At 42.3% G+C, this 23,856-nt stretch overlaps 3 protein-coding genes across 8 annotated transcripts in view; 2 read left to right on the forward strand and 1 right to left on the reverse strand.

The window, feature by feature from the left end:
* Positions 1-23,856, forward strand: part of LOC111928998 (uncharacterized) — a 130,614-nt gene that overhangs the window by 79,615 nt on the left and 27,143 nt on the right. Inside the window, exons 11-12 of one of the 2 annotated variants that reach the window (XM_086888208.1) lie at positions 6,517-6,602; positions 7,353-9,889. The exons of the other annotated variant lie outside the window; for it this stretch is intronic. The gene's annotated coding sequence lies outside the window, so the exon portion shown is untranslated. Of the gene's footprint in view, positions 1-6,516; positions 6,603-7,352; positions 9,890-23,856 lie in introns of those variants that run through there. 2 annotated transcript variants of the gene reach the window in all.
* On the reverse strand, positions 20,234-21,712 carry LOC147653298 (uncharacterized). Its single transcript, XM_086888217.1, has 3 exons — positions 21,231-21,712; positions 20,608-20,658; positions 20,234-20,512 (listed from the first exon to the last, which is right to left on the reverse strand). The coding sequence occupies exons 1-3, from the start codon at positions 21,710-21,712 to the stop codon at positions 20,317-20,319; spliced, it is 729 nt and encodes a 242-aa protein (XP_086744343.1). The 3' UTR covers positions 20,234-20,316.
* ARSJ (arylsulfatase family member J) overlaps positions 21,590-23,856 on the forward strand; it is a 52,498-nt gene continuing 50,231 nt past the window's right edge. Inside the window, exon 1 of one of the 5 annotated variants that reach the window (XR_015286571.1) lies at positions 21,590-22,058. The gene's annotated coding sequence lies outside the window, so the exon portion shown is untranslated. The remainder of the gene's footprint in view (positions 22,059-23,856) is intronic. The other 4 variants (XR_015286572.1, XR_015286569.1, XR_015286568.1 and 1 more) reach the window with 4 other exon arrangements.

A 23,856-nucleotide genomic window follows, 5' to 3' on the forward strand; every position in this document is an offset into this window, starting at 1 on the left:
TGGCTGCCCAGAGAACAGAGCTGGCAGGATGCTGATGCTGTCTCCTGTCCTGGAGAACAAGCAGCCAGGAAAATAGACTTCAGCTCAGTCGTGTTAGCACTCCCTCTACCTGCACTCCAAAATCCCCTTTTCACTCCTGAAGATCCCTGTTCTCCTTTCTTCGACTTGATTTCCTTTTCCTGAACTGGGAACTTTAACATCTGCTGCCCTCTGCTCCTGCTATACTGTGAGGATTGCCCAGCCAGCCTGGGGAAAGCCATCTGGTTTGGGAAACCATTGTTGTCATGTAAACAGTCAGCCCTGAGTGCATTTTTTCACTCTTTACCAACAAAGATTAGAACTGGCTCTACAATGAATAACTCTGTATGAAAGGATTAGCTAAGTGACATTTAAATTCAATGTTTTGGAAACGGGATATGAAGTGAAATGCTGGGAACAGAGGCTTTTCAAGAGCTTTTGGCTGCCCCCCCTTTCCCAGTTAGGGCATTTGACATAAAGAGTCCTTGTGTGTGTGACACTGCCAGGAGCAGATCTGTGCAGACTCAGCAAAAGAGCAGAGCTGTGTGGCAGGAATTCTTGGGGCTGCTTTTCCAGTGCCCCTCAAACAATGCCTGGGAAACTCCAGTGGTACTCAGGTTTCTTTAGAAGTCTTTTCCTGGCACATCTTTTAAGGAAAAGAGTCAGGAACTGAACCGCAGTTTCTGAGCAGAGACATGGCAGGTACGCGGCTAATGAGAATATAGCTGTATACATGCAATTAAAGAGAAAAGCACACAGAGGATATTATGGCAGCCTCAGAAGAGCTCTAGTGATGGGAACTATTGAATTTTGAAATACCATGCATTTCCTAAATCTGATTCAGACAGTCTTCTATGGTTACAAATTTGCATTACTTGTCCCTAGACCCTCTAGCTCAGGGTCAGCTGAGTCACACAGTGCAGAGAATGACAATAGAAATACATTTACACAGAATTTCACTGTCCAATTAGGAAATAATTAAACATGAAGTCGAGTATGAAAAACCAGTAAGGCAACACTGACTGCTCAGAGAAACAATATAACACACATCCATTAGAAACTCCATTACCACAGGCTAGCTAAATAAACCTGAGCAGGTTTTCACTTGCTGCTTTTACTTAGTCCTTACGGAATCTGCTAATTGAGGTCTCAGCATTGACTGGGTGCTTGTGTTTAATTGAGGTTTTCATTTGAACTGTACATCTTCTTGCTCACATTTTGCAAAGGGCTTGTCATGTGGAATTTGTCAGCACTTTCCCAAAAGGCTGAGGGAAGAATGCGTTGTGTTCTGCAATTTATGTCCTTTTTTGACTGTAATCAGGAAGATTATTCTAACAGCATCTTACTCTGCTGAAACTGTTCTGTTAGAGGATGACTGTACATGCTCTCTCTAGCCTCTCATCCCTCAGGATGTTATTATTCTTAATGTTATAAATATCAGGATAATGACTCAATGGTCTATTAGTCTTTCCTAAATGTTCTAAAGCACAGTGTGTTCAGAAGCTGCTTTGAACTTACCACTTCACTGATTTTTAAATACATACCAAAGCTGACATTGAGCCTTAAATGCCTCATAGAAGCACCAGAGATGCAGCTGATGAAAATCACAAGATCTAAGTTTACATGGAGATCTCACTCCTTTTCCCTGTGGACAGCAAAATGACAGGCTCAGAGAGCATCTGCTGATAGAGGAAACAGGCCAACATCTTCATTGCTTTTCTGACCAAGTTCATTTTCCAGAATAGACACCGATTTCTCATTGCTCATACGTTCATTTCATCTGCTTTTGAGATTACCCAAATTCTAAACAGACATCTTTGTGTAGAAGCACAAAAGGACTTGATTCTGCAAGGAGAGGATCCTAGGGAAAATGTGTAAGAGAAACTGTGCACTGAGATTTGTCCAGTTTTGGGCATCAAGTTCTAAAATGCACTAAAATATTTCTGGTTTTCTGCTGCAGTGCTCTTAGAAAACCTAAATCTTGAGCTGGTACTTTGTACATAAACATTCACCTTTAAAAAAGGTCTGCAAAAGGCTCTCTTTTTACAGCAAGCTATTTGTGCTTCATTTCTACATGAGTCCTTAGCCCTGTTGCCATAAAGGGTTTAGCATAAAATTCAAGTGATCTTTCTAGGATCTGAAAGAATCCAGATTGGGTTTGGAATGAAAGAACATGTTCAAAAAGACCAGGAAAAACAGGTACCTCCAGCTCCTTTTAAAGAGATGCTCTGCAGTGCTGACTGGAAAAGGTTTCTCCTTGAAAATGTAATCCAACAGTGAAGGAACAGGCTGAGATAAAGTGACTCAGACATTTCAGCATATGTGGTATTTCAGTGGAGGAAAACAACCCCTGCATAAAAATGGTAAATGTGAAAGGATTTGCATCCTAAAGACATTTTGATAATCCTGGGGATGTGTGTTTAGAGAGGGCTGCAGCAGGAATAGCAGAGTTTGGGCAAGGAGTGGTTAAAACCTAGTGTTCCCACAAGCTGATTCTGGAACTCTGAGAAATCACTTACCTCTTCTTGGATTTTTGCTCTTGTCAGTGATCTGTGCCTGGGGAAAAGGAAAAAGCATCGTAAGCCTTCATTCATAAATATTAGTCAAGCACTTTCCACTCCCTGAACTGTTGATGCTGTAGTTATAAAAGGAGCATATTAGAGGACTTTCCCTTTTTCAGTGCTAACCAATGGGTTTTGGGTTGGGCCTGAGACTTTCCATGGTGGAAAACTGCGAAGCAGCTGAGAACTGAGGTGCAGAGCTAAAGGCATTTGGAAGAGATTGATGTTGTGTTTTTAATGCTGTCCAGGTTAGAAAGCGATGGCAACTGCTGGGGGTGACTCAGCAGTGGGTGGTGCCCTGCATTTCCAGGAGTGGTGTCACCTGTTCAGCTTGCAGCCACTGCATCCCACCAAGAAGTTTTTTGGTTTCCATCAACACCCCCAAATGGTGAAACTTGGCATTTTATCAGTGATGGATATAGTGATATTTAATGTGAACTCTGTGACTTTACCCCTTTGGCAGAGGAACCACTTTAACAATCGAGGAGGTGTCGGGAGAAAATTGTGAGGCGTTTATTCGAGCTTCTACCATAAGAATGTTTCCTGAGACACAGTTCAGGGTTTACACTGCTGAGAGGGAAATGGAGTTTGCTTGCTGGAAATAAATTAATGGAATGTCTATGAAACAGGAGAATTCCTCCTGTTACACATTTCCCACTTCACTCCTCCTCTCGCTGTGAGTAATTTATTATTGCTGCCATGCTTTATTGAAGAGGGTATTTCACAGAGGGAAGTGTTTAATGAAATAAAAAAACTCACTTAGGAGAGTGCAGCGTTGCAATATTTATACTGAATATGAAGTGAATGGACTATAATAAGTGTAAATAATAATAGAAAATTATATAATTCCTGAGAGAAATGCTTTAAGCAGTACAATGTTAAACATGCAGCTCTGTGGTATAAAGGAATGTACCATGAAATCTCAGAATCACAAGGCTGGAAGCAACTTCAAGAGATCATTTAGTCCATTCCCTTTCCCCCACAACAGTGTACCAAATGTATTTGTCATTCCTGACACAGCTGTCAGGATTTTTCTTAATTTTCCAGTGGTAATGTTCCAAAACCTCCTGAACCAATCTGGCTGTTGCAGGGCTTTTTATAATATGAAGATTTTCATAAATCTTCCTTGATCCAATTCAATCCTTTTTTCCTTGTCTTATCCAACATATACATGAAGAAAGAGAACCACTCTCTTCCATTTCACAGCACTTACTTCTATCAGGTGGGCAGGGATGCACTAACATTTGCATAATCCTAATCCAGCATTTATTATTTCCTTTGGGCCGTGTCTTCCAGACTTGTTACAATTTCTGCTGATTTCCTTTGAACTTAATCCAATTGTTCCGAGTTTTTACTGAAACACGGCATCCAAGGTGATTATAATGTTCTTCTGTAGGTTTAATCAAAGTGTTAATGTGAAAGATTTTTTTAATGTATCTCATAAATACTTTGATACTGTGATAAACTCAAGGACAATTTATGTTCTCTTCATGATCACAGGTCTCAGTGCTCTACAAGTAAATTGAATTGCTGTAATTTCTCCCTCACAAATCCATGCCGGCATTTTAATCTTTGCAGTCTCTCCTTACCCATTTTGAGATTTGGGCTCTTTTCCCTAACAAAGTATGCCATTCATTTTCATTTGGAAGTTCTGTTAGTTCTGTTTTTTATTTAGTCCTGTATTAAATAGCACTGCTGTTTATTTCCATCAGTGCAGGGGAAAAAGAAAATGCAGACCTCTGTATGTACCCTGACAAAAATGCTGGGTGGCCTTCCAGCGCTTTTAAATGAAAACAGAGAATGATAGAATAAAGTCTGATGTGATGTAGAGGCCTTTTAAAGGAGAGTTTATTTCTTCTGTGCAGTGGGAATTGAAAATGAGTGGAATCTCACGTAGACATGAGAGCCTCATGGCCCACAGAAGCGGCACATCCATCCCCAAGAGCAGTTTCCCTCCCCTTGCCCATTTCTGAAGGGCACCCTCCACATCCCAATCAGAGATTGTACAGTTGAGATCTAGCAGCCTTATTAGACTGTTATTAGTGACTTTTTTCTCCTTAGACTACATTGGTTTAAATTATTTTTACTGCTTTTGTTCTGTGTTTTGTTGTGTTTTGTTTCCTTGTGTTTGGCAGAACTCTCACAGCATCCTGATTCCCTGGAGCGTGACTTTGGCATTGCACACGTGCTGCTGTTGGCTGATCTGACTTCAGGCCTTAGAGCAATCTGGGGTTTTCCTTCATGGAAGTGATAATACGAAATGTGTGTCATCAGATCTCTAAAATCTGCGTAGTTTGCTGTGTTGTGCTCCTGAAAAGGTTTGAAGAAAACACTTTTCAAATACACCAGTTCATTTGTGAGGGTAACAGGTATGAGTGCACGGCTCCATCTCCTCCTGGAGAGGAGAAACACCAAATCAAATGGCTTTTCAGAGAGGGGCTGTGTCATGCAGCAGTGGGAGCTTAGTTTGGGAAGGATAAAACCTTGTATTACCTCTGTCATCACCCAGAAGCTGTCACTTATTTGTGTGCTGGTTCCTCTTGCCAGGTGGGCAGTTCCTGCTCAGTTCTGAGCGACAGAACATCCTGTTCTCTCTGTTCCAGCAGCACAGTACCCACATGTTCATCTGCATTGCTAGATATTCATTATCATTTACAAAACAAGAAAGTTTTCTCTTCTGCACAGACAGTTTTCGTCAATACAAACAAAAAAGAGCTAGAGCTGTCAAAATTCATCTTTTTGGCAGCTTCCCACACTTATGCCAAAGGAAAAAGTAAGGATTGAAAAGGCTTAAAGGTGATAACAATAATGAGAAATCAGAAGTTTCTGAAATATTTATCATTCTTATGAGGAAGCAAAAACAAGATAAGTATATTCTGAATAACTTGGTGCCTTCAAGCAAAGAAAGGAGATTGTAAAGAGCTGTCACAAAAATCTAATTATGACAGGTACAATGAATCTGTACCAGCAAGCAATCTGAGAAAATTTGGGGGTATTTTTCCTACATATGCACACTCTTCAGAAACCATTGTAATTTTTCTTTAGCCTTGATCCAAGCTGCTGCCTCGGGCCAGTTATTTGAGCTCTCTATAGCTAGCTAGCCTGGCTAGAGGTGGTAACAGAGGAGCAAAATGTTGGCTCTTCTGTGGCCTTCTCTATCTCACCATGGATGGAGTCACCCCTGGGAAGCCAGACAATGTTCCTAATGGAAATTGCAGCCACTGCCACAGCTTACTCTGTTCCTCCTCTCACCTGCTTGCAATTACCTGTACTTTTACAGCCAGAGACTTTCCCACTGGGGCTTGCTTATCCAAAAAGCACATACCTGCTCCCCAGGGTGTGGATTTATTGCAATTACCATTATTAAAACCCTTTGTGTGTGTTTTTGTTGTGCTGTGCCAGCACGGTGAATGCAGCCCTAACTGGCTCCCTGCCCTGCTAATTTCCTGGGGAGATCAGGAGTCAGCTTTTCCCAGGAGACACTTTGAGCTGAGAGGTTTTGTTCACAAAAGCTGATTAGCAATTTCCAGGGAGTGAGAGGAGAGGTCACTACAGAACTTCTTTTACTGAGACAGTTTGAACAGTCAGTTCAAATGAGCAAAGGCAACAGGTAAATGTTCAGAAGTAGCTTTATTCACAGAGGTGATCGTTCCATAGCAGATTTTTGACTTCCAAGCAGTGACAGCATTTCCTTGAGTGTGGAGATGAATGGAAGACATGTCCCTCCTTAGCTCCTGGGCATCTCTGACCCCTTGCTAAGGCTGTCCCATTGTAACCCGGACACTCCAACTGGCAGCATGTATAAGATATGGTGCCAGCTAGAATACGTAGCTGTGTCTGCATACTGCCTTCCTGGGGATCTGCAGAGGTGTGCTGGAACAGAGCAAACACTTTGTACACAAGAGCAGAGTACCTAACCAGTGCTTTTCCCCCTTAGTGAATCCTTCCTTCCAAAGAACCTGCAGCATCTGAAGGGCTGCCTCGATTCAGGCCACAGATTGCCATGCTCCAAGGATGAGTCAGGTAATCTCTTTATATAATCTGTAAATTATTTGGTCGTGTTCTGCCAAACCCCATCTGGTAGAAGGCTGGACCTTTCAACCTTCATATTTTATAAACCTCTGCCTAAGCTGCCCAGGATACTTTGCTGCAGCATAAATATTTATAATTCTATCAAGAATGTTCCCTGTTTTCCCCCTCATTTGTCTCAACCCTGTGTTTGCACAGTGTGACTGGCCACAGCTCCATACCTTCTTCACTCACTCAGGCTTTGCTTTAACTCTGGCTCTTAGTGAGAAAAGCTCTCCTAGGAGGCATCCTGTCTGTTGTAACTACTCCTCACAAATAGTGCAAAAACCCCCTAGGCTTGAAAGAGAACTTTTGCTTTTATTATATTTATTTAGTCTGTTGTTCTACCTAGCACACACACTAATATTTTTCACAGTTGGATAACATAAGAAGTGGAAACAATTTGACCTGACATTTCTCAAATGAAATGCTCTTCTAGCACACTCAGTGGCCCCGAGCTCTCCCTATCCTTGTAAACAGTCCTGTTATCTCCCAGATAATGAGGCCTCACCCAATGGTGCCAGAATTGCACCCTAAGTGGCTTTATAGAGCAGAGTTCCATTAAAAACAAAATCCATCTGGGTAGGAGAACTTGGTACCTTTATAGGCACTCAATCATTTTCTCCCTTAGGGATTGTTTTCTTGATTGGATTTTATAGGTTTTGGCAGCTTTTAAATCTGTTGATGCAGTCTTCTGTCTTGCAGAGATGCTAATGAAACCTGGTTCCAATAAACAAGCACAATGGCAAGAAAGAGCTTCCAACTCAACCACTCAGGCAGGGTAATTGTGGAAATGCAGGGTGCAAAGTGGGCAGGGACAGCCACCAGGCCAAGCGATGGTCTGGGAGCAAACACTGAGCCATGGCTGATAAAATGGGCCAGTGCCAGACTTTGGAATGGGAAATGGAGGTTGTGTGGTGCCATCTGGAACTTTGGGAAGCTGGAGCTATGTAAAATATGATTTAATGCAGCCACATAAAATGCTGCTCATCCAGCAATGAGAAACATCACTCATTGTCATTTCTACAAAATTTGTTTGGAAAAGTAGTAGGTAGAACTTTGGAACTGATTTTACCTCACAGCTATCACCATATTTTATTTACATTTCATTTCAGTTTGGTTGTACATATAGTTTGGGAGAAGGTACACTTGTCCTGCTCCATGTCTGGCAATTCCTAGAACAGCTCAAACATAGAAGTTAGAATGGTTGTGTCCAATTCTTTTTGCTGGAAGACCAGAGTCTGTAAGTTTGAGTCCTTACAGTGGACTGGTGATGAAATAAAATCTACTTTTTGTAAGTTTTATACCTAGGAACACAAGATGCAAATTGTTTATGCAGAAACACAGTACATAAATTACAAGTTGGTGAAGAGCTGTTGTAGAATGATTGATGGGACTTCAGTTAAAGATTTTTAATGACTTACTGTTGTACATCAGGCAGTAATCAGTGGGTGGTGCAGGACCCAGGCCTAATTAATTAGCAGATAACCATAAGCCATGAATATATGCTTAGAATTAACTGAGTAAAAAACAAATGTTCTTTGGTATTTGGTGGTTTCAAGTTTAGTAATGAGATTGTAAATTTGAAATCAGTTTTCTGTAATTTATTATCTGAACAAGATGAAGTCACTAAAGAACACGAGTGCTTCCAGTAGTTTTCAGAAAGGAGTTAGACAGCCCAAAATGGAAAATATCTGATTCCATGTGCCATTCCTGCAATCAAAAAGTCTGAGTACAACAGCTCCATACAGCAGATCACACATTTTAGCGGTGCTGCTGTTAAAAAAAACGAGGAGCATGAGGCTTGTGCTTCTCTGGCAGCTCTCTGTGTCACCCAGCTCTGCATCCATGAAATGGGAACAGCTCTGTCAGTGCTGTTCAGATTGCCCATGAAGGATGAGTGGATGAATTCACCTCAGGCTGCTGCTGGGACTGGGAGCACGGGAATGCACCAGCTCTCCCCAGCAGTCACAGAGCTGGCACAGAGCAGCAAAGGCGTGAAAAGGCTGGGGAAGGGAACCCAAGAGCTCCACTGCTGTGCAGCCACATGTGGGCAGCCACAACCATTGACTTCCTGCCAGTGGTTTGCCAACTTCCTTCCTTCTGATGTGCTCACACCAGCTTCCCCAGCAGCCTTAGCCGAGGTTTCTTTCTGCCTGCCACCCGTTCCTTCCAGCCTTAACAGCCATTCCTTCCCTGTGAGGGCAGTGAGGCCCTGGCACAGAGAAGCTGTGGCTGCCCCTGGATTCCTGGCAGTGTCCGTGGCCAGGCTGGATGGGGCTTGGAGCAGCCTGGGAGACTGGAAGGTGTTCCTGTCCATGGCAGGGGGTGGCACTGGATCACCTTCTAGGTCCCTTCCAACCTCATAACATTCTGCAATGAACTATTCTAATGTGCATTTTCATTACAAATAAAAAAAGGACAAATACTAGTTGGTTTTGGCAGACACACAGACATGTTAGATTTCTCCACAATGGTTTCAGCTGCATTTCTGGTGCAGAAATTCCCAGAAGCAGCTCATTCCCTGGGTGTCTTTCACGGTACCATTTACCCCACAGGACCACCTATCCAAGGCCATACTGCACTCAGATGGGAGAGCATTTGAGACCATTTTCTGGCACTGGAAATTCCTCCTGATTTCACATAGTCTGTCATCTGAAGTTAAAGACAGTCTTACATTAAAAACTTTCTCTTTTAATGGCATTGTCCTTACAAGGTCTCACAAATTTTTATCATCTCCCTTATAATTTTTTTTCCTGTGCTATTTGTCTCTTACTGATTCATTTTTCTCTCCCTGTCACCATTCAACACACACATAGGAGTTTTTCTTCCTGCTGCCTCACATTCTGAGGTATAGAAGATGCTGCTGCTTGCCAGTGGTAATAAAGAAAAAGCTGGTTAATGTCAGTAGTATAGGGATGTTTTTAACTAAATGCTGGCTCAGAAAAGGAAGTAAAAGCTTCCTAGTGAAGCACCTCTTCTATAGAAATGCCCAAGCTGGATTATGTCTTACATGTCTGCCTTTCAATAATAATAATAATTCAGCTTGAGTCATGAACTGGAAAATAGCTTGGGCTGTAAGGAGCATGATTTCATCCAAGTTCCATGATATGAACAACATCTCAGCAAAAAACCATCTTATTTAAAATATGAGCGAGGTTATATTGAGAAGAGCTGAGAAAATCCTTTGAGAAATGTTTCATAATTATTTATTATAATAAAGACAGAAATTTGTTCATTGTTCATTGCTTCCAGCAATTCCTTTCTCACAATTACAAACTCCTAGTTAAAATAAATGTCTGACTGCCAGACATTCGTGGGCCATATGTAGGCGTAATCAGCTTATTTTTGTTTGATGATATATTTAAGAGCAAGTACATAACAGGGATGATTGAAAGCAAAAAAGATACTCTTAAAATATTTTATTGATATTTTTGGGTTTCAAAATCTTTCAAAAAGTCACAGAACTAGTGTGAGGAACACAACCAGAAACAATATTACATGCAAAAGGTGCCTTTTGATAATCTTGTGCTGTAGTTCTACCTCAGACTACACCATGCACGTGAATAAATAGTTGGTAAAACAAATTGGGATATATGGATCTGACTGGTCAGAGCATGGTGACAAATTTTCTTATTCATGTGTTGAGATTGTAGCAAACTGCTTCTACCTCATGTATTCAGTATTCCAGCCAAAATCCCTTGCCTGTGATTTTGATTCAAGCATATTATTTACTCTCTTGAAAATCCCCCAGTGGTGTGGCCCAATTGCTCCAAATCCAGGCAAATCCGACTTGATACAACAAAGTAGAAAACTTCAGCACTTGTGAAAAGTGTGGTTTGCTTTTTTCTTAACCAACTTGCCACTGTGAACATTCCAGAAACATTCCTGTCATTAAAGTCTGCCTCAATCTCTCAAAGCACACCCCATTTCTGCCAGTGCAGGGATCTAACTGCCTGTGGATTTACTGTGTGGTGATCATGCACTCTGTTAATTAAATGGTGTTTCTTTTCAAAACTAAAAATAATTATACTTTTTGCATCTGACATAGCAGCAAGCCCTTCTGCTAAAATGGAAATTAGCCACCAGCTTCAGTTTTACTCGTGAGTCTTGCCACATATTTTGCCTTTCAGACCTGACAATATGTCTTGTGCTCAAATTACTCTATAAAAAACTGGTACAGTTTCTTTTTGGTGCACCAGAATCAGGAAATGACTGCAGAGTGATCACATTGCTGTAGCAATCTGTCTAGGTGCTTCACTTTGGCTGGGACTGCTGTGTGATGGGGAGCAATCCTTGGGCTCCCAGGTCAGGAGCGGAGCCCAGATTCTTGAGGGAAGGAGAATTCCAAATCAATTGTTCAAATATGAGCCAAACCAACGTGTGATGTCTCTGCTGAAGAAACAGCCTTTGTTTTTTGGTACCCTGAAGTGGTGTGTCCTGGCCAAGAGCGAGTATCTAACACTGTTCCCTCTCCAGAATACCTGCACATCCTGCCACTGGAATAAAGGAAAATACCTTTGCTTAAGTACAGCTGTTCTGAACCTCCCACATTAGGAAGGAGTAGGCACAGTAAAGAAGGGTCTGAGTAAGTAGCTCTCTATCTCTTTTTCTCTCTTATAAATCAGTGGGAGCCAGAGATGTTTCATTAAACTGGTCAGGAAGTCCTTTCACTTCTTTATGTGTAGTTTCCAAGCTTGTGTGTGGGTCAGTCTTCTCCATTTCTAAGGCAGATTTGCTTCTGATTTCAGCTGAGCTTAACACATTCTCAGCTGGCTCTTCAGGAAACAGGAGAGGTCCTGAGGCTCGGTCTGCATTGTCAGAGGCACACAGGCATTTACATTTCTCTGGGAGATTCCAGCCAAGGCAGGAATTCTGTAGGTGGCTGCTGAGCTCATCTCACTGTTCATCGCTGCTGACAGAGAAGTTCTCCTTCCTCACCACCAAGCACCCATCCTCTGTATCTGGCACTGTCACATTCATCCCATCTGATGCAGGAGAAGGTGGCAGTGTGAAAGCCACCATCTGTGGTGACAGAAGTTCTGACTGTCCTTGCCATTTCAGAGACCTTCCCTAAAGCTCTTCAAGTAGAACATCTGAATGTTTCAATTTGGCTTCATAACAGTAGCGTAAACTCCTCTTTTCTTTCTTCTTTTCTCATTTTTTAAGCAGAGGAACAGCTTGGCAGAGCTTTCTGTTTGTTTCCCAACTGTCCACACTTTGCCCTCAGCTTTTTACCACCCAGACAAATACAAATCCCCAAGAAGTTACACCCAGTTTGTTTTCTTCCCCTCCTTTTGTCTTTTCACAAAAACTCTGCTGGCTGCACAGTGGCAGAGCTCAGCTCTCCACAGAAGATCCTCCACCCAGCTGATGCCACAAGAGGAAGGGTGGGCTTGGATGCACTTGCAGGTTCATTGTAATTTTCAAAAGATCACACTGGGCTGACAGTCTGCTTCAACTCCCAGCAGTTATTTTTATTAGTTCATTAATCCCCCCCCATTTAATTGCCAGGGTGCTTCTGCCATCTTCCAGGGCAGTCAAAAGCTTTCCTAATCGTTTTCTAGATACCATTTTTTGACTTGTGTTTTAAGGGATGTGGTTCTGCCACATCCCTGAGCACATTTGTGCTCAAGGAAGTTGCTGGGGCCTGGGACTTACAGAGCTGAAACTTTCAGTTCACAAATGCAAGTGTAGTTCTTAGCATGGATTTCTTACCAGAGGGTGGAAATAAAATCAGTTATCAGGGTGCAAAGAACCATAAGGCTCTTGAGCTCAGGTTGCAATCTTGGTCAGATTTGGTGACTGGAAGTTTGAGCTCAGCGGAGTTGGATGTGTCAAGCTCCAGGACCCTCCGAGATTTCTGACACTTGCAGGGTGTGAGCCTCTTTCAGCACTGCTTGGAAAGGTCACTGAGCTCTGCAGTTTAACCTTCCTTTGCCTTTTACACTCTCCTGGTGCAGACAAGCTCTTTCTTGCTCTACCCACTCTAGTGAAATGATTGTTTGCCCTGTGATACAGTTCCATGTAAGTTATCCCAAGCAATCTGTGTTCTTTTAGGCAGCTGCCATCCCCAGAGACTAAAAAGCTATCTTTATTCATGGAACAAAATCAATGTAATAACCATCACGGTCCTTCCTATTTACTTGCTTTACTACACTCCTGATTCACAGGGAGTACCTAATATTGTTCCCAATTGCATTCCTCATATAACCTCTCTGCTAAGAATGACGACAAGTGTAACACTTACACTTTGTCATGCACCCTCCAGGAATTACATTTACATCTCTCAAATGATTTTACATAGACTGGAAGTGGTATTTGAAACAGTGGTACATATAGGCAACAGCCAGCCAAAAAGGTCAGTAAAAGCATTTCAGGTTCTATTCATAACAAAGTAGACAATACATAATCCTGTTGTGCTTTACCCCTTCCCTCAATAACAGATTTAAGATCTTTTATTTTGAGTTAAGCAAAGCACAGAACCTAACCTCAGAAATTACATCTATCTATATCTGTCTTCTTAGGAATGAAAACAAGTACAGCGATGTCGAGTCATTTATTTTTCAGCAGATGATCTCCTTAACAAAATGATTGCTTTTGTGAGTACCTAAAAAGGTTACTAAAGCACTTGGAAGTAACAGAGGCATACTGAAATTTTAAAAGACATCCTTTTTGTTCAGGAAGACAATCATCTGGTGTAACTTCATAGGACATTTCTGAAGGATTTCTCTGCCATTGGAAATAAAATTAAAAAAAAAAACCAAAACAAGTAAATCATGGCCTGGAGATTTCCCTTTAAAAGAATGTTTAATGTCTGATTTAAAGTCAGATGGTTTGTGGGTTCCCCATAAAATTATGCATTTTGCAAGCTGCTTTATTTTTTTTTTCACTCACTGGTATTTTTGTATGCAGGTGCTCACCCAGCCTATAGCAACACCACAGAACAGAAAGCTGAGTGCATTTTGCTGATCTTAGGGAAACAGCACATACATTCAAAAGGAGTGAAAAATAAGCATTGCTTTGATTAATGATCCTCATTTCTTGGAGAGGATGTATGAGACTGTTGTTTTTTTTTCTGGCGGCTCTAACAAAAAGCAAGATCAGATAATTTTATTATTAACATAGGTTCTTATATTTGTCTGCACCCTCCTGCTGTGGTAAACTGTAGCTCCCTTTGGGATTCTTAAATCACAGAAAGGGAACTGAGGAAATAGAAATGAGAAGAAACAAACCCATGCTGAAAAACCTTCTGGATTCTGTTTAACTCAAAGGTGACCCTGACTTATATAAAAGGAAGGAAATTGCTTTAGGCTCATATTCAAACTTGCACTGGAGGAATCTCTGAAGGCTTGGAGTTTTCACTGTAACTGGGTAAACATGCAGGGATCTATCTTTTGCACCTGCCAAAATGTACTGGAAATCCTGTGACAACAGGTTTTTTGGCAAAAGTCACCATTTTGCTTCCAGACATGACCAGAGCTAAGAAATGCAGAGGTGCAGAAAAATCAAAAGGAGAGGGGGAAAAAAAAGGCAAGACAGGTTTTGAGTCTGAGAGGAATTTGCTTGCTGCTTTTTGAGATAGTTCAGATTGGTTTATATTGCACCTTGTCCCACTCTGAGTGGGTTTTCTATTTGTAATAAAGTCTGACAGTCTCCCACGGCTCTCTCATATTGTCATTCCCAAGTGGTTTATTTCCTCCACACTTGGCTCCAAACAAGAAGAAAAGGGATAATATGAAATAGATCTCTAGCCTGGCACTGAAAAAGTAAAGAGAGACTTTCACAATCACAATTTAAATGTATTCCCTTGAAAAAATGCAGAGTGGGAATGTGCAGAATGTCAAACACTTGCTGGGCATTCAGGTTTTGGAGAGAAATGAGGGAGGGTTGGAAAAGCATCTATCTTGATGGAAGGAGTACTGGTCCTTGAAGCAAAGCTGTGCCCAGGTAGCTTTTTGGAGAATTCCAGTTTATCTGTGTGACTGAGACACTTGGAGAATGTGCTCTGCTCTGAGTGAGTGCCACGTAAACTCACCAAGGTAACCCAGCCATGGTCAGTACTGCTCCCACCTGAAAGAATTAACTCTGAGATAACTCAGTGCCTGTGGTAACTTTCTGCTGTTGTTATTGTTGAAAGAGTGAAAACATTTGTGAACACTCTTGTATGTACAGTTCCAGAGCCTGAATCACTACAGCGTTTGTCTGGGTTTATTTTGGCGCCAGTTTAAATGTTGTGGTCTACAGCAGTTGTTTATTTGCTTAACTCTTGTCCTAAACTTCCCAAAAGAAACCACCCATTTCCATTCAGTCACTCAGCTGCTTTTCTGAAAACCAGCACCACTGGGGACTCAGGGAATACAGGAACAGGGAAAATCTCCATGCTAGCACGGATTTCTTTAAATTCCCGTTGTCATCCACTGTGAAAAGCAAACTCACAGACTGGGACCGAGTACCCAAAGTCAGCCAGAACATTGTAGTGGAACAATCCAGACTCTGCTGCAGTAAACTCCCTAAAAGGAGATGAAGATGGTTTTACAGTCCAAACCCCAAAAGCTTTATTAGAAATAAAAATAGAAGTGATTTTAAATAGATCTTGAGAGAAACAAGACCTTTATACACAAGCCTCTCCCTTGCACAGAACAAAAAATGGAAGCTCAGGGCTATAGCCAGCTTTCCTACAATCCTGCAGACATGCAGCTGCTGAAGTGTCGAGGTGCTCCTGTTTCTGCAAGCAGTTGCAAGGAAGCCAAGAGATGTCTGCTGAAATCCTGAGAGGAACAATTATGTCAGGGAACTGCCAGGGAATTGCTTTCTGCTTGATATCATACGCTGTCTTGCCCAAGAGCTGCTCAAAAGAGGGCATTTCCTCTTTCTCTGGCATTGCCAGCACCTGTTACTAGTTTTCTTCAGGGCAGCTTTACTGCTTTCGGGTTCAATTTCCTTCCCAGTGCATGTCCAAGGAAGATCTGCCTCAGGGAAAAGCAAAATTCTTCCCTGCTATTCCTCATGGTGCTGGCAGACATCTGCTTTATGTGCTTTAGAATCTGATCTTATTTGTCACTCAAAAAGTGCTTTCTTCAAGGTGCATCTAAAGAGCTCCTGATCATTTTTACCTTTTCTTTACCTCAGTTTTGCATGAAGCCATTTGTAATTTCTCCAGCAAGAGAGGAAAATCTGATGCTGTGGTTCTCATCCCTGAAGTCAGGCTTGTGTCAGCCTTTCCATTATATAAACCTTTATTTTGAAGAGTTTCAAATTCAGCTATAAAAATTCAGTCTAGGCTGGAAACTGGCAAATTAAGTCCTTGCATGGAATGTTTCTTTTAATTAAAATATAAAAGAACTGCATTCAATTGCCTTTGTATTTCTCAAGTCCTTGAAAGACCTGTCAGGCTACACCTAAAATGCTCTTTCTATGCTTGCAAGATCAATTTTCAGAGATAGTGAGTGCATTTATCTCTCAGTCTGATGCAATTGCTCAACCTCAGATTTTCTGTATTTTTCTAAATCATTTTGTTCGTCAGTTTTTTATTTTCACTGAGTTGATCCACTTAGAACAGTTTAAAAGTTTTAACAGTTTTCTTTCCTCTTAGTATTTATACTGGGAATGTACATCACTTTCTCATTCACTTCTCATTCCTATGCTATCTTCTAATAAAACATTTAAAGATTCTTTATGTTGTGCTGTTCCAGCTATGACCATTGATTCCTACAGGGAAGTGGGACAGGGATAATTTAACTGATTCATTATTTTCATGGTGAAGGGTTCTCATTACAACTTTGTTTACTGCCAGATTTCACCTAGTAATTCCTTCCACAGTAATATGTGAAGGATGGGATGGATAATGCTGATCTTGTTGTTCTGGGAGATGAAAAATCACTGTAGGTCAGATGTTGAGGAAGGTTTTACTCTGTTCTCAGAAAAATCACTGGGGATAAATGTGGAAGAAATGGAAGAAAAGGGAACTTTGCAGTGAAATGTGATCATTGATTACTTTATATATATATATATATATTCTTCTGTCTTGGTTAGGTGATGCCAAGTTTGAAAAAAGTCCATAAAACATGACCTTTGTTGTTTTACTGTTTTTTCCTATACCTGAAGTTGGTATCTCCATTTTAAGTGGAGATGTGTTTTGCACAGGAAATCACGGAGTCACTCGTAGACAGCAGAAAAAGCCATGAAATTACCCCTGCAAATGGGCCAGGTGCCAAAGGAGTGTAGGTTGCAATTCAGTGAGCATTTAAGCATATGCTGAAGTTTATCCCTTTCCACTTATATGGGCTTAACTTTAGGTATGTGCTCACATCCCTCTGAAATCACACGATTCAGTGCCCTGGTGAATGGAAATTACTCAAAGCCATCATGGGACAACTGATAGGGATTGCATTTTGCAAGATCAGTAAATCATATAAATACATAGGAATGTAAGCTGTATTAATGCAGGTGTGTACTTGCAGTCCCCAGAGAACTCCTCTTTGCTATATATTCACCTTTATACTCTTTATACTCTAACTCTATAATGTTATTATAAATATCAGAGATAGAACTTCACTCCTTAATTGAAAACCATTGTTTTTTCCTCTGTACAATTCTATTTTTGGCCCTGAAGTTTTGTATTTCTCTTCATTTGCTAATCCATATCTCCCTGGCAATATCCCTGTGTTCTACTGTACTTCAAACAACTTGGCAACTAAATGAGTGTTTGAAGCTGATTTAATTACATTAGCCTGAGATGCCAATTAGATATTTGCAGAAGGATCTTGCTGAATGCTATTTCTTGAATAGCTGAGCAAGACACACTGGCCCTCAGTTATTCAGTTCCTGCCAGACTGACAATAATGTAAACTGAATCCCTTTCTGCAGGCAGCCACTCCACACAAAGGATAAACAGTGGATGTGCTTCAACTCCAACGGCCTCTTGTTGTAATCATTAAAAAAGATAAACTTCCAAGAAATGTCCTCATTTAGTTGTGCTTTGCCTTCATTTTTTTATATGAAGCCTTGGCAGACTGACCAATTTTTGAGATGAAAATCAGATAACTTAGAGCAAAGAATGGGAAGCCAGTTTGCTAAAATTCTCTTCCAACTATTCACTCAGAAACAATGTATCAAAAACTCTTGTTTATTCGAGTTAGACATAAGGAGAAAGGACAGCTCTCATGAAGGCCAAGCTGATTGATTTCCTAGTTTATTCCTAGGTTTTATGCAAACAGTTTCAAGAATGGGATTGAAGTCAGGTGTAACATCCATTCAGGCTGTCAAATGATAATGCTCTGATCCCAGTAACAGCTTTTCTCCTAGTAATTCCCACTAAATCCCACTCTAAAACCCTAAGGGCTAACGAGGCCTCAGCAGCTCTACAAAATTCAACTTTTAGGAGGCTGGCTATGAATTTTGAAGCCTATCTGTGGGTGTATATTTACGAAATCTTTTACCTCAAGCAATCACGATTCTGTTACTGCAGTAAGTCTGGGCAGCCTCTCTGTAGCTTCCATATATTGCTGTAGTTCAAGTTTAAATATCGATATGGCTCTAAAGCTGCTTGGAGTTATGAGAAATGAGGTTCACATATTTTTTATAGAATTTAAAAGTTTAATAGAAAGACAATTAGGAGATAAAGAATACAGATACGGCCGGGTGTCCCTGCATTCAGCCAAGACAGCACACCTTACTAACAAAGGATTGTCCCTTAAAAACAGAACCCTACTACATATCCATCAATTCTCATACGTGATTCAAACATTCTTCTTAAGTTTTGGATGTTTGTTTGTTTAGTTTTTGACTCGCCCCCTTCCCAATAAATCAATCTTCTTGGTGCCACCCAGTTTTACATTCCTGATAACAGAAATGCAATGAATTCCACCCCCAGAGCTCTGGTCACTGCTGTCCTCATCTGGACAAGATAATCTAAGAATGGAGGGAGGTCTCTGACCATCTTTTTCAGTCTTTGGGTTGTACAAACAAAAGTAGTTTTTGCTTTAATACTATGCCATAGCTCAACATATATGTATATTATACCACTATTTTTAAGTTTCATCAATAACAGAAATAGAAGGAACTATATTAATACAACAAAGTTTTCTAACCTTATACATATAAAGTTCATTATAATTGAGAAAAGCCAATAGTATAATATGCACTTATAACAAAGTCATAGCCAAATCAATAAATTAGCATTTTGGCAGCTAGTACAAAACCCATGAAAGGAGAAGACCCTTATTACTACATTAGGTACTGCTGCTCCTGTTATTTCCTGGTCCTGCAAAGTTTGTCTTTGGAATGGAGCACCCACAGAACCAGGAGCTTTGCACAAAGGCACAAAGCCAAGCCAGAGGTGGTTCTATAAATAGCAGTGGCTTCTGTGGGTCCTTTGCTCTATTGCCGCTCTGCTGGGTGAGGCGAGAGTTTCTCATCTCTGATCTTTCGGCAATATCCTGCAAAGAGCCGCCCCATTGTATTGCACGGGCTGTTGCCATGGAAACAACAATATTTTTAGTAGCGCCTTTCAGCCGAAAATCTCCGGTTTGTAATGAACGCCGGCGGAGCCTGGCAGCACCTGTGGGGCAGGTCAGGGCTCGGCGAGGGGCAGCGATGAGACAGTGAGGGCTGGACGGCTTCTCTAAAGCAGCGGTGAGCACAGTCCCCAGCCCTGGGCTCCTGCCCTCGCTGCAGCCGCCCTCCTGAGCACCTTGTCCCTGCGAACGGGAGCTGCGTGCAGTTCAGCACATCACACTTCATCTCATCACCAAAGGGAAAAGCTGCATCTAAGCAATAATGCCTGTTACTGCTCATTACTTGATTTTTTTTTAAATTAAGAGTAATAATAGCAATGAAGTTAAATGGGTTTTGTCTGTCTGTCTAAAGAAATGTGAAAATGGAGGAAGTACTCTAGCAAGAGAAAAAAAAATCCTTTAGGGTATGTTATTTGTGGATCAGTACTATCCTCACACCCTTTTCTTCCTCAGAATAACTTTTTGTTGATGTATCTCTCCTTTTGCTCACCAGCTCTAGTCCTAATCCAATGTATGTAATTAGTGCTTGCACAAATCTCCTTTTCCCACTGTTCTTCATTCCCTGTATGCAGTTCCTGGGATTTTTGGTACAGACAGGATGCATCACCAAAACGTGTGCCACTGCTAACGTGCAACCCCATCACCAGGTGCTGTAGATCACACAGACCAACCAATCTTACAGGCTGTGGAACCTGTGCTGATGTTGGTTTTGGTTATCGTCACATGGCACGTTTAACTTCTAAACCAAATTCCTGCTACCACCCTAACTTCTCTTTCCAAAACGAGCAGCTTGCGTTTTCTCAGAACTCGGCATAACTGGGCTTATATCTGGCTTAGAGGTCACTTTATGCTCTCAATAAAAATGATTCCTGAAAACACCCCCCCAAAACTCCCAACTAAGTTGGCAGCTCAGGGGATGAAATGACTCCAAAACGCAGCAAGAACCAGTTACAAAGCAGCATTTTGGCCAGAACCCAAGGAATCTGTCAGCTATTGTGCAGGGAAAGTGGCTGTCCTCCCAGCGCTGACTTAAAACAGAAAATTGAGGAGATACCAAGGACTGGGAAAGTGATAATTTTATCTGGAATGTCACGGCCAAATTCTGCGGACAGCATGTAAGTGTCTGTAGAGGGAGGAAAAGAGACCTTACTTCAGAATGACCTCATCCAGAAGAAATCCCAGTGCCATATGTTCCTTTGGCCTGCATTTGATACCATAAAGACTCGGATACATGTGAGGAAGAGAGGGGGTGACTCCTCTGCTGTAGAGGAAGAAACCTTTAACGAAGTAGCTGTAAATCTGCGTCTTGGTTCGTTCAGGCCACTCATAATCAGCTCCAGAGGTTTCCTGAGATGTAAAATGTTAACAATTTTAGCTGGAAAAAGGGATATATCCTATAGCAACAGCTTACTGTTTTCCAGTACTGTTCTCCAACCACAGACCATCTTACACACAGCAAGCAAAGACCAAGGCAGATTTGTCTTCTGATAAGCCTGGAAAACAGTGGCAAAACAGATTAATGATCCCACAGTACTTGGAAATTTGTCTTAAGTTTTTCCACTCATTTTGCAATCACCCTTAATGAGTTGTAGGAATACAATTTGTGATGTAGGGTGTTTTTTTTCCCCCCTTTGAGTTGAAATCCAGCTACTATGAAAACAATGATAAGTGGAATTCAACTTTGGTTCCAAAATATTTCTGTAATATGGGAAAGGCCTCTGTTCCCGTTCCCTGTCTGAACTGAAATGGCTTATTCAGAAGCAGTGCTTCTGAGGGGCTTCCACCCAGAACACATCAACACTTAATTAAATCACGGTGCTATCTGAGGAAAAAGGTGCAGCAATTCCAGCGGCTGACAGCTGGATTTGCACACATGGATTTCTCCGAGGTGAGCCTCTGGTTTCACAATGCCCGGAGTCTGGCAGCACTTGGATTTCATGGCGCGGTGCCCTGGGCGCTGCAGCTCAGCGCTCCCAGCTTGTGCCAACACAATCTCATTTGTCTGCAGGCTCTTCTCCTGCGATCCAGCTGCGCTGATGCTACTTAAAAATCCGCGATCTCTCACCTCGAAGGCTTCTCAGAGACACTTCCCAGCGCAGCCTTTCCAAGCATCCCAGGAAAGGTGCCCTGGAGCCCGTAGTCACAAGCACGCCGCGGGAGGAAAGCTGCGAGGCGGTGCCAGCTCTTTTGCAGCGCCAAACTGCACCCGGGGGCACACGGCTGCGGGGCAGGGGCGATGCCGCTCCGGGACATCGGCGTGCGGGCCCCGCGGGGACGGGACGGGATGGGCGCTGCCGGGGCACGATGGAGCCGGATGGAAGCGAATGGAAGCGAATGGAAGCGGATGGAACCGTCGGGCCCGGCCCCGGCCTCAGGCCCGCGCCTCACGGCGCCCCCGCGGGCGCGGCGGGGCGGCCCCGTAGCGCCCTCACGGCCTGAGGGGACCCAGCGCGCGGTGCCTGGTAATGGCTGAGGTGGGGAATTACGGGCTCTTCCTAGGAGCCCTTTTCCCTTTCCATGTGCTCCTGGAAGATGGCTGGATCGCATGTGCCCGCTGCTAACCAAAGTCTCTCTGGTTTTTGCGGTTTGGGATTCTTTTAACGCTGTGCTGGGCTTTAAGGAGGTTGTTTTGGCAGATGACTGGAAAACAACACAATGGTAGCGTTGTGGAAGGATTAAGGATTCCCTGCACGGTTGGAATGCACACACACTGTAAAAGGATTAAGGATTGCCTTCACAGCCCCAAAGCTGCCAGAGCTCAAGGAGTATTTGGACAAGGCTCTCAGGCACAGGGTGTGACTCCTGGGGATGTCCTGTGCTGGGCCAGGGGTTGGACTCGATGATCCCCACGGGTTCCTTCCAACTCGGCCTCTTCTGTGATTCTGTACATGCGGTAAGTGGGGCTGTGCCCGTTCACCAGGCCAGGCTTTATACCATGTTCTAGTCACAAAATTTAGCTGTCATTGTTAATTTCAAAAAAAAACAGCCCATAGTACAAACACTGCTCTCTGTTTTGTCTCAGGATGTGCCAAGACTTGCCCTAGTATAGTGACTGAATGTTTTGTTTGAATTCTCTACCTCGTTTCCGTTGTTCCTTGGTGGTAGGTACTGGAATGGTGATGAGACAGTGTTTTTCACCAAGATTTTAGGTTGTCGTGGGGCGGTTATTAGTGGAGATGAAGTAATTCAAGGTTTAACTTGATGCAATCAAAGGTAATTCTCAAACAGAATCCGCAGGTGTGCCCAGCTTAGGCTTTTGGGCCAGTGATGTTGGCCGTGGGCTACCTGGGCAGTCAAGCTGCTCTGTAATTGAAAGGCAGGGGACAAAAGGAAAGTGAGCACAGGAGGAGGGAAGGGTCACTTGCTCTCGCCTTGAAACCACTCATTCACTCCAGATCCTTTCTGCAAAGGAATCGAAGGCATGGCAGTGACCTCAGCTTAAATAAGGTCTTCAATAAGTAATTGGTATAAAAGATTCTTTGTCTTCCCCTGCTTCCCCCCATCTTAAAGTACACATATTCTTGTTCTGGGAGGTTGTTAAGCTTCATTTTGAAAATAGGTTTGGTATTTAATGGAAAAAATGAATTTATGTGGAGTTTTCTCTAGCTTGTTTTGAAATCGTCTCGTCATAGGAAAGAAATGAAAACATAATTCATACATTTTAAAAACAGTAGCATCTCGTTTATTTTTAATAAGGTTTCTAAATTCATTCCTTTTCTCCTGAGAGAGAATAACCTATCCAAAATCCTTGTCATTTGTTGCATAAAAGATTCCTCTGAAGCACTGTGACAACTTGGATAGGCAACCAGAGCTGCCCTTTGGGGTCTCTTCTTGCTGTCAGTTCTCTTTTCAGTTCCTAATGAAAAACATCATCGTGTTTCCCTAGCAATTTCAGAGCATGTTAAAGCAGTGTAGTCATACGGTACCTTGATGTGTGTTCTCACCCCTGCACTTCTCACACCCAGATTTCAGGAGGTCTGGAATGAAAGAAATCCAGGGAGGAACTCCTCAATGGCTACTTTGCAGAGTGCCTTCACATATTCAGCCTTATAAGATTTTTCCATCACAGAGCTCATGTGGTGTTTTTGGATGTACTTTGTAGCATGTATTTAGTAGTTTTCCTTCCTCCCAAATTTTCATCATGAATCAGCAGGTAGAGGCCCAAACTTCTTCATGCGGAAAACAGTTGCAGGTATCAGGTGATTGCTACAGTGTCTCTGTTCCAGACTCCCTTTCCAGCTGTCTCTGTCCTTAAGGGTGCTTTGAAACTTTCATTTGAGCCCAGTTGTAGTTTCATACAGAATGGGACTGGCTGAACCACCCATTCTCTGTTTTTATTCCTCAAAAAAAGCTATGTGATCCCTAGAGAATTTGTTAAAAGGAAAGGGTCCTCAGTGGCCAAGAACCCTCTCCCCAAATGGAAGTGAAGGTTCAGAAAATGCTGCTTGGGAAGTACCATGTAGATTCAGAATGATTCCATGGCACTATGGGCGTGTCAGAGTACTAGGGCAACTCCAGTCAAACAAGAGATGATCCCTCTGGAAAAAACCTCCTCTAGGTCAGGGATGCCTGTGCCACAGGACATCCATGATAAACTGCAGGATTTGAGGATCACTAAACCCATGGGCCTCGCACAGTGTGCTAAACAAACATTAAAAGTGGGAGGCAATGCTCAACATGGATGGATTCAG

Source organism: Cyanistes caeruleus, chromosome 5, assembly GCF_971803275.1.
Source record: "Cyanistes caeruleus chromosome 5, bCyaCae1.hap1.1, whole genome shotgun sequence".
Classification (NCBI taxonomy): domain Eukaryota; kingdom Metazoa; phylum Chordata; class Aves; order Passeriformes; family Paridae; genus Cyanistes; species Cyanistes caeruleus.

Excerpts from the sequence above, each read along its gene's own strand:
- LOC147653298 (XM_086888217.1), bottom strand. The coding sequence starts at position 21,712 with ATGCGATCCAGCCATCTTCCAGGAGCACATGGAAAGGGAAAAGGGCTC. Across the intron at positions 20,659-21,230 it reads GTCTCTGAGAAGCCTTCGAG|GCTTATCAGAAGACAAATCT; the intron begins GTGAGAGATCGC and ends ACTGTTTTCCAG. Across the intron at positions 20,513-20,607 it reads TGCTTGCTGTGTGTAAGATG|GAAACCTCTGGAGCTGATTA; the intron begins GTCTGTGGTTGG and ends TTTACATCTCAG.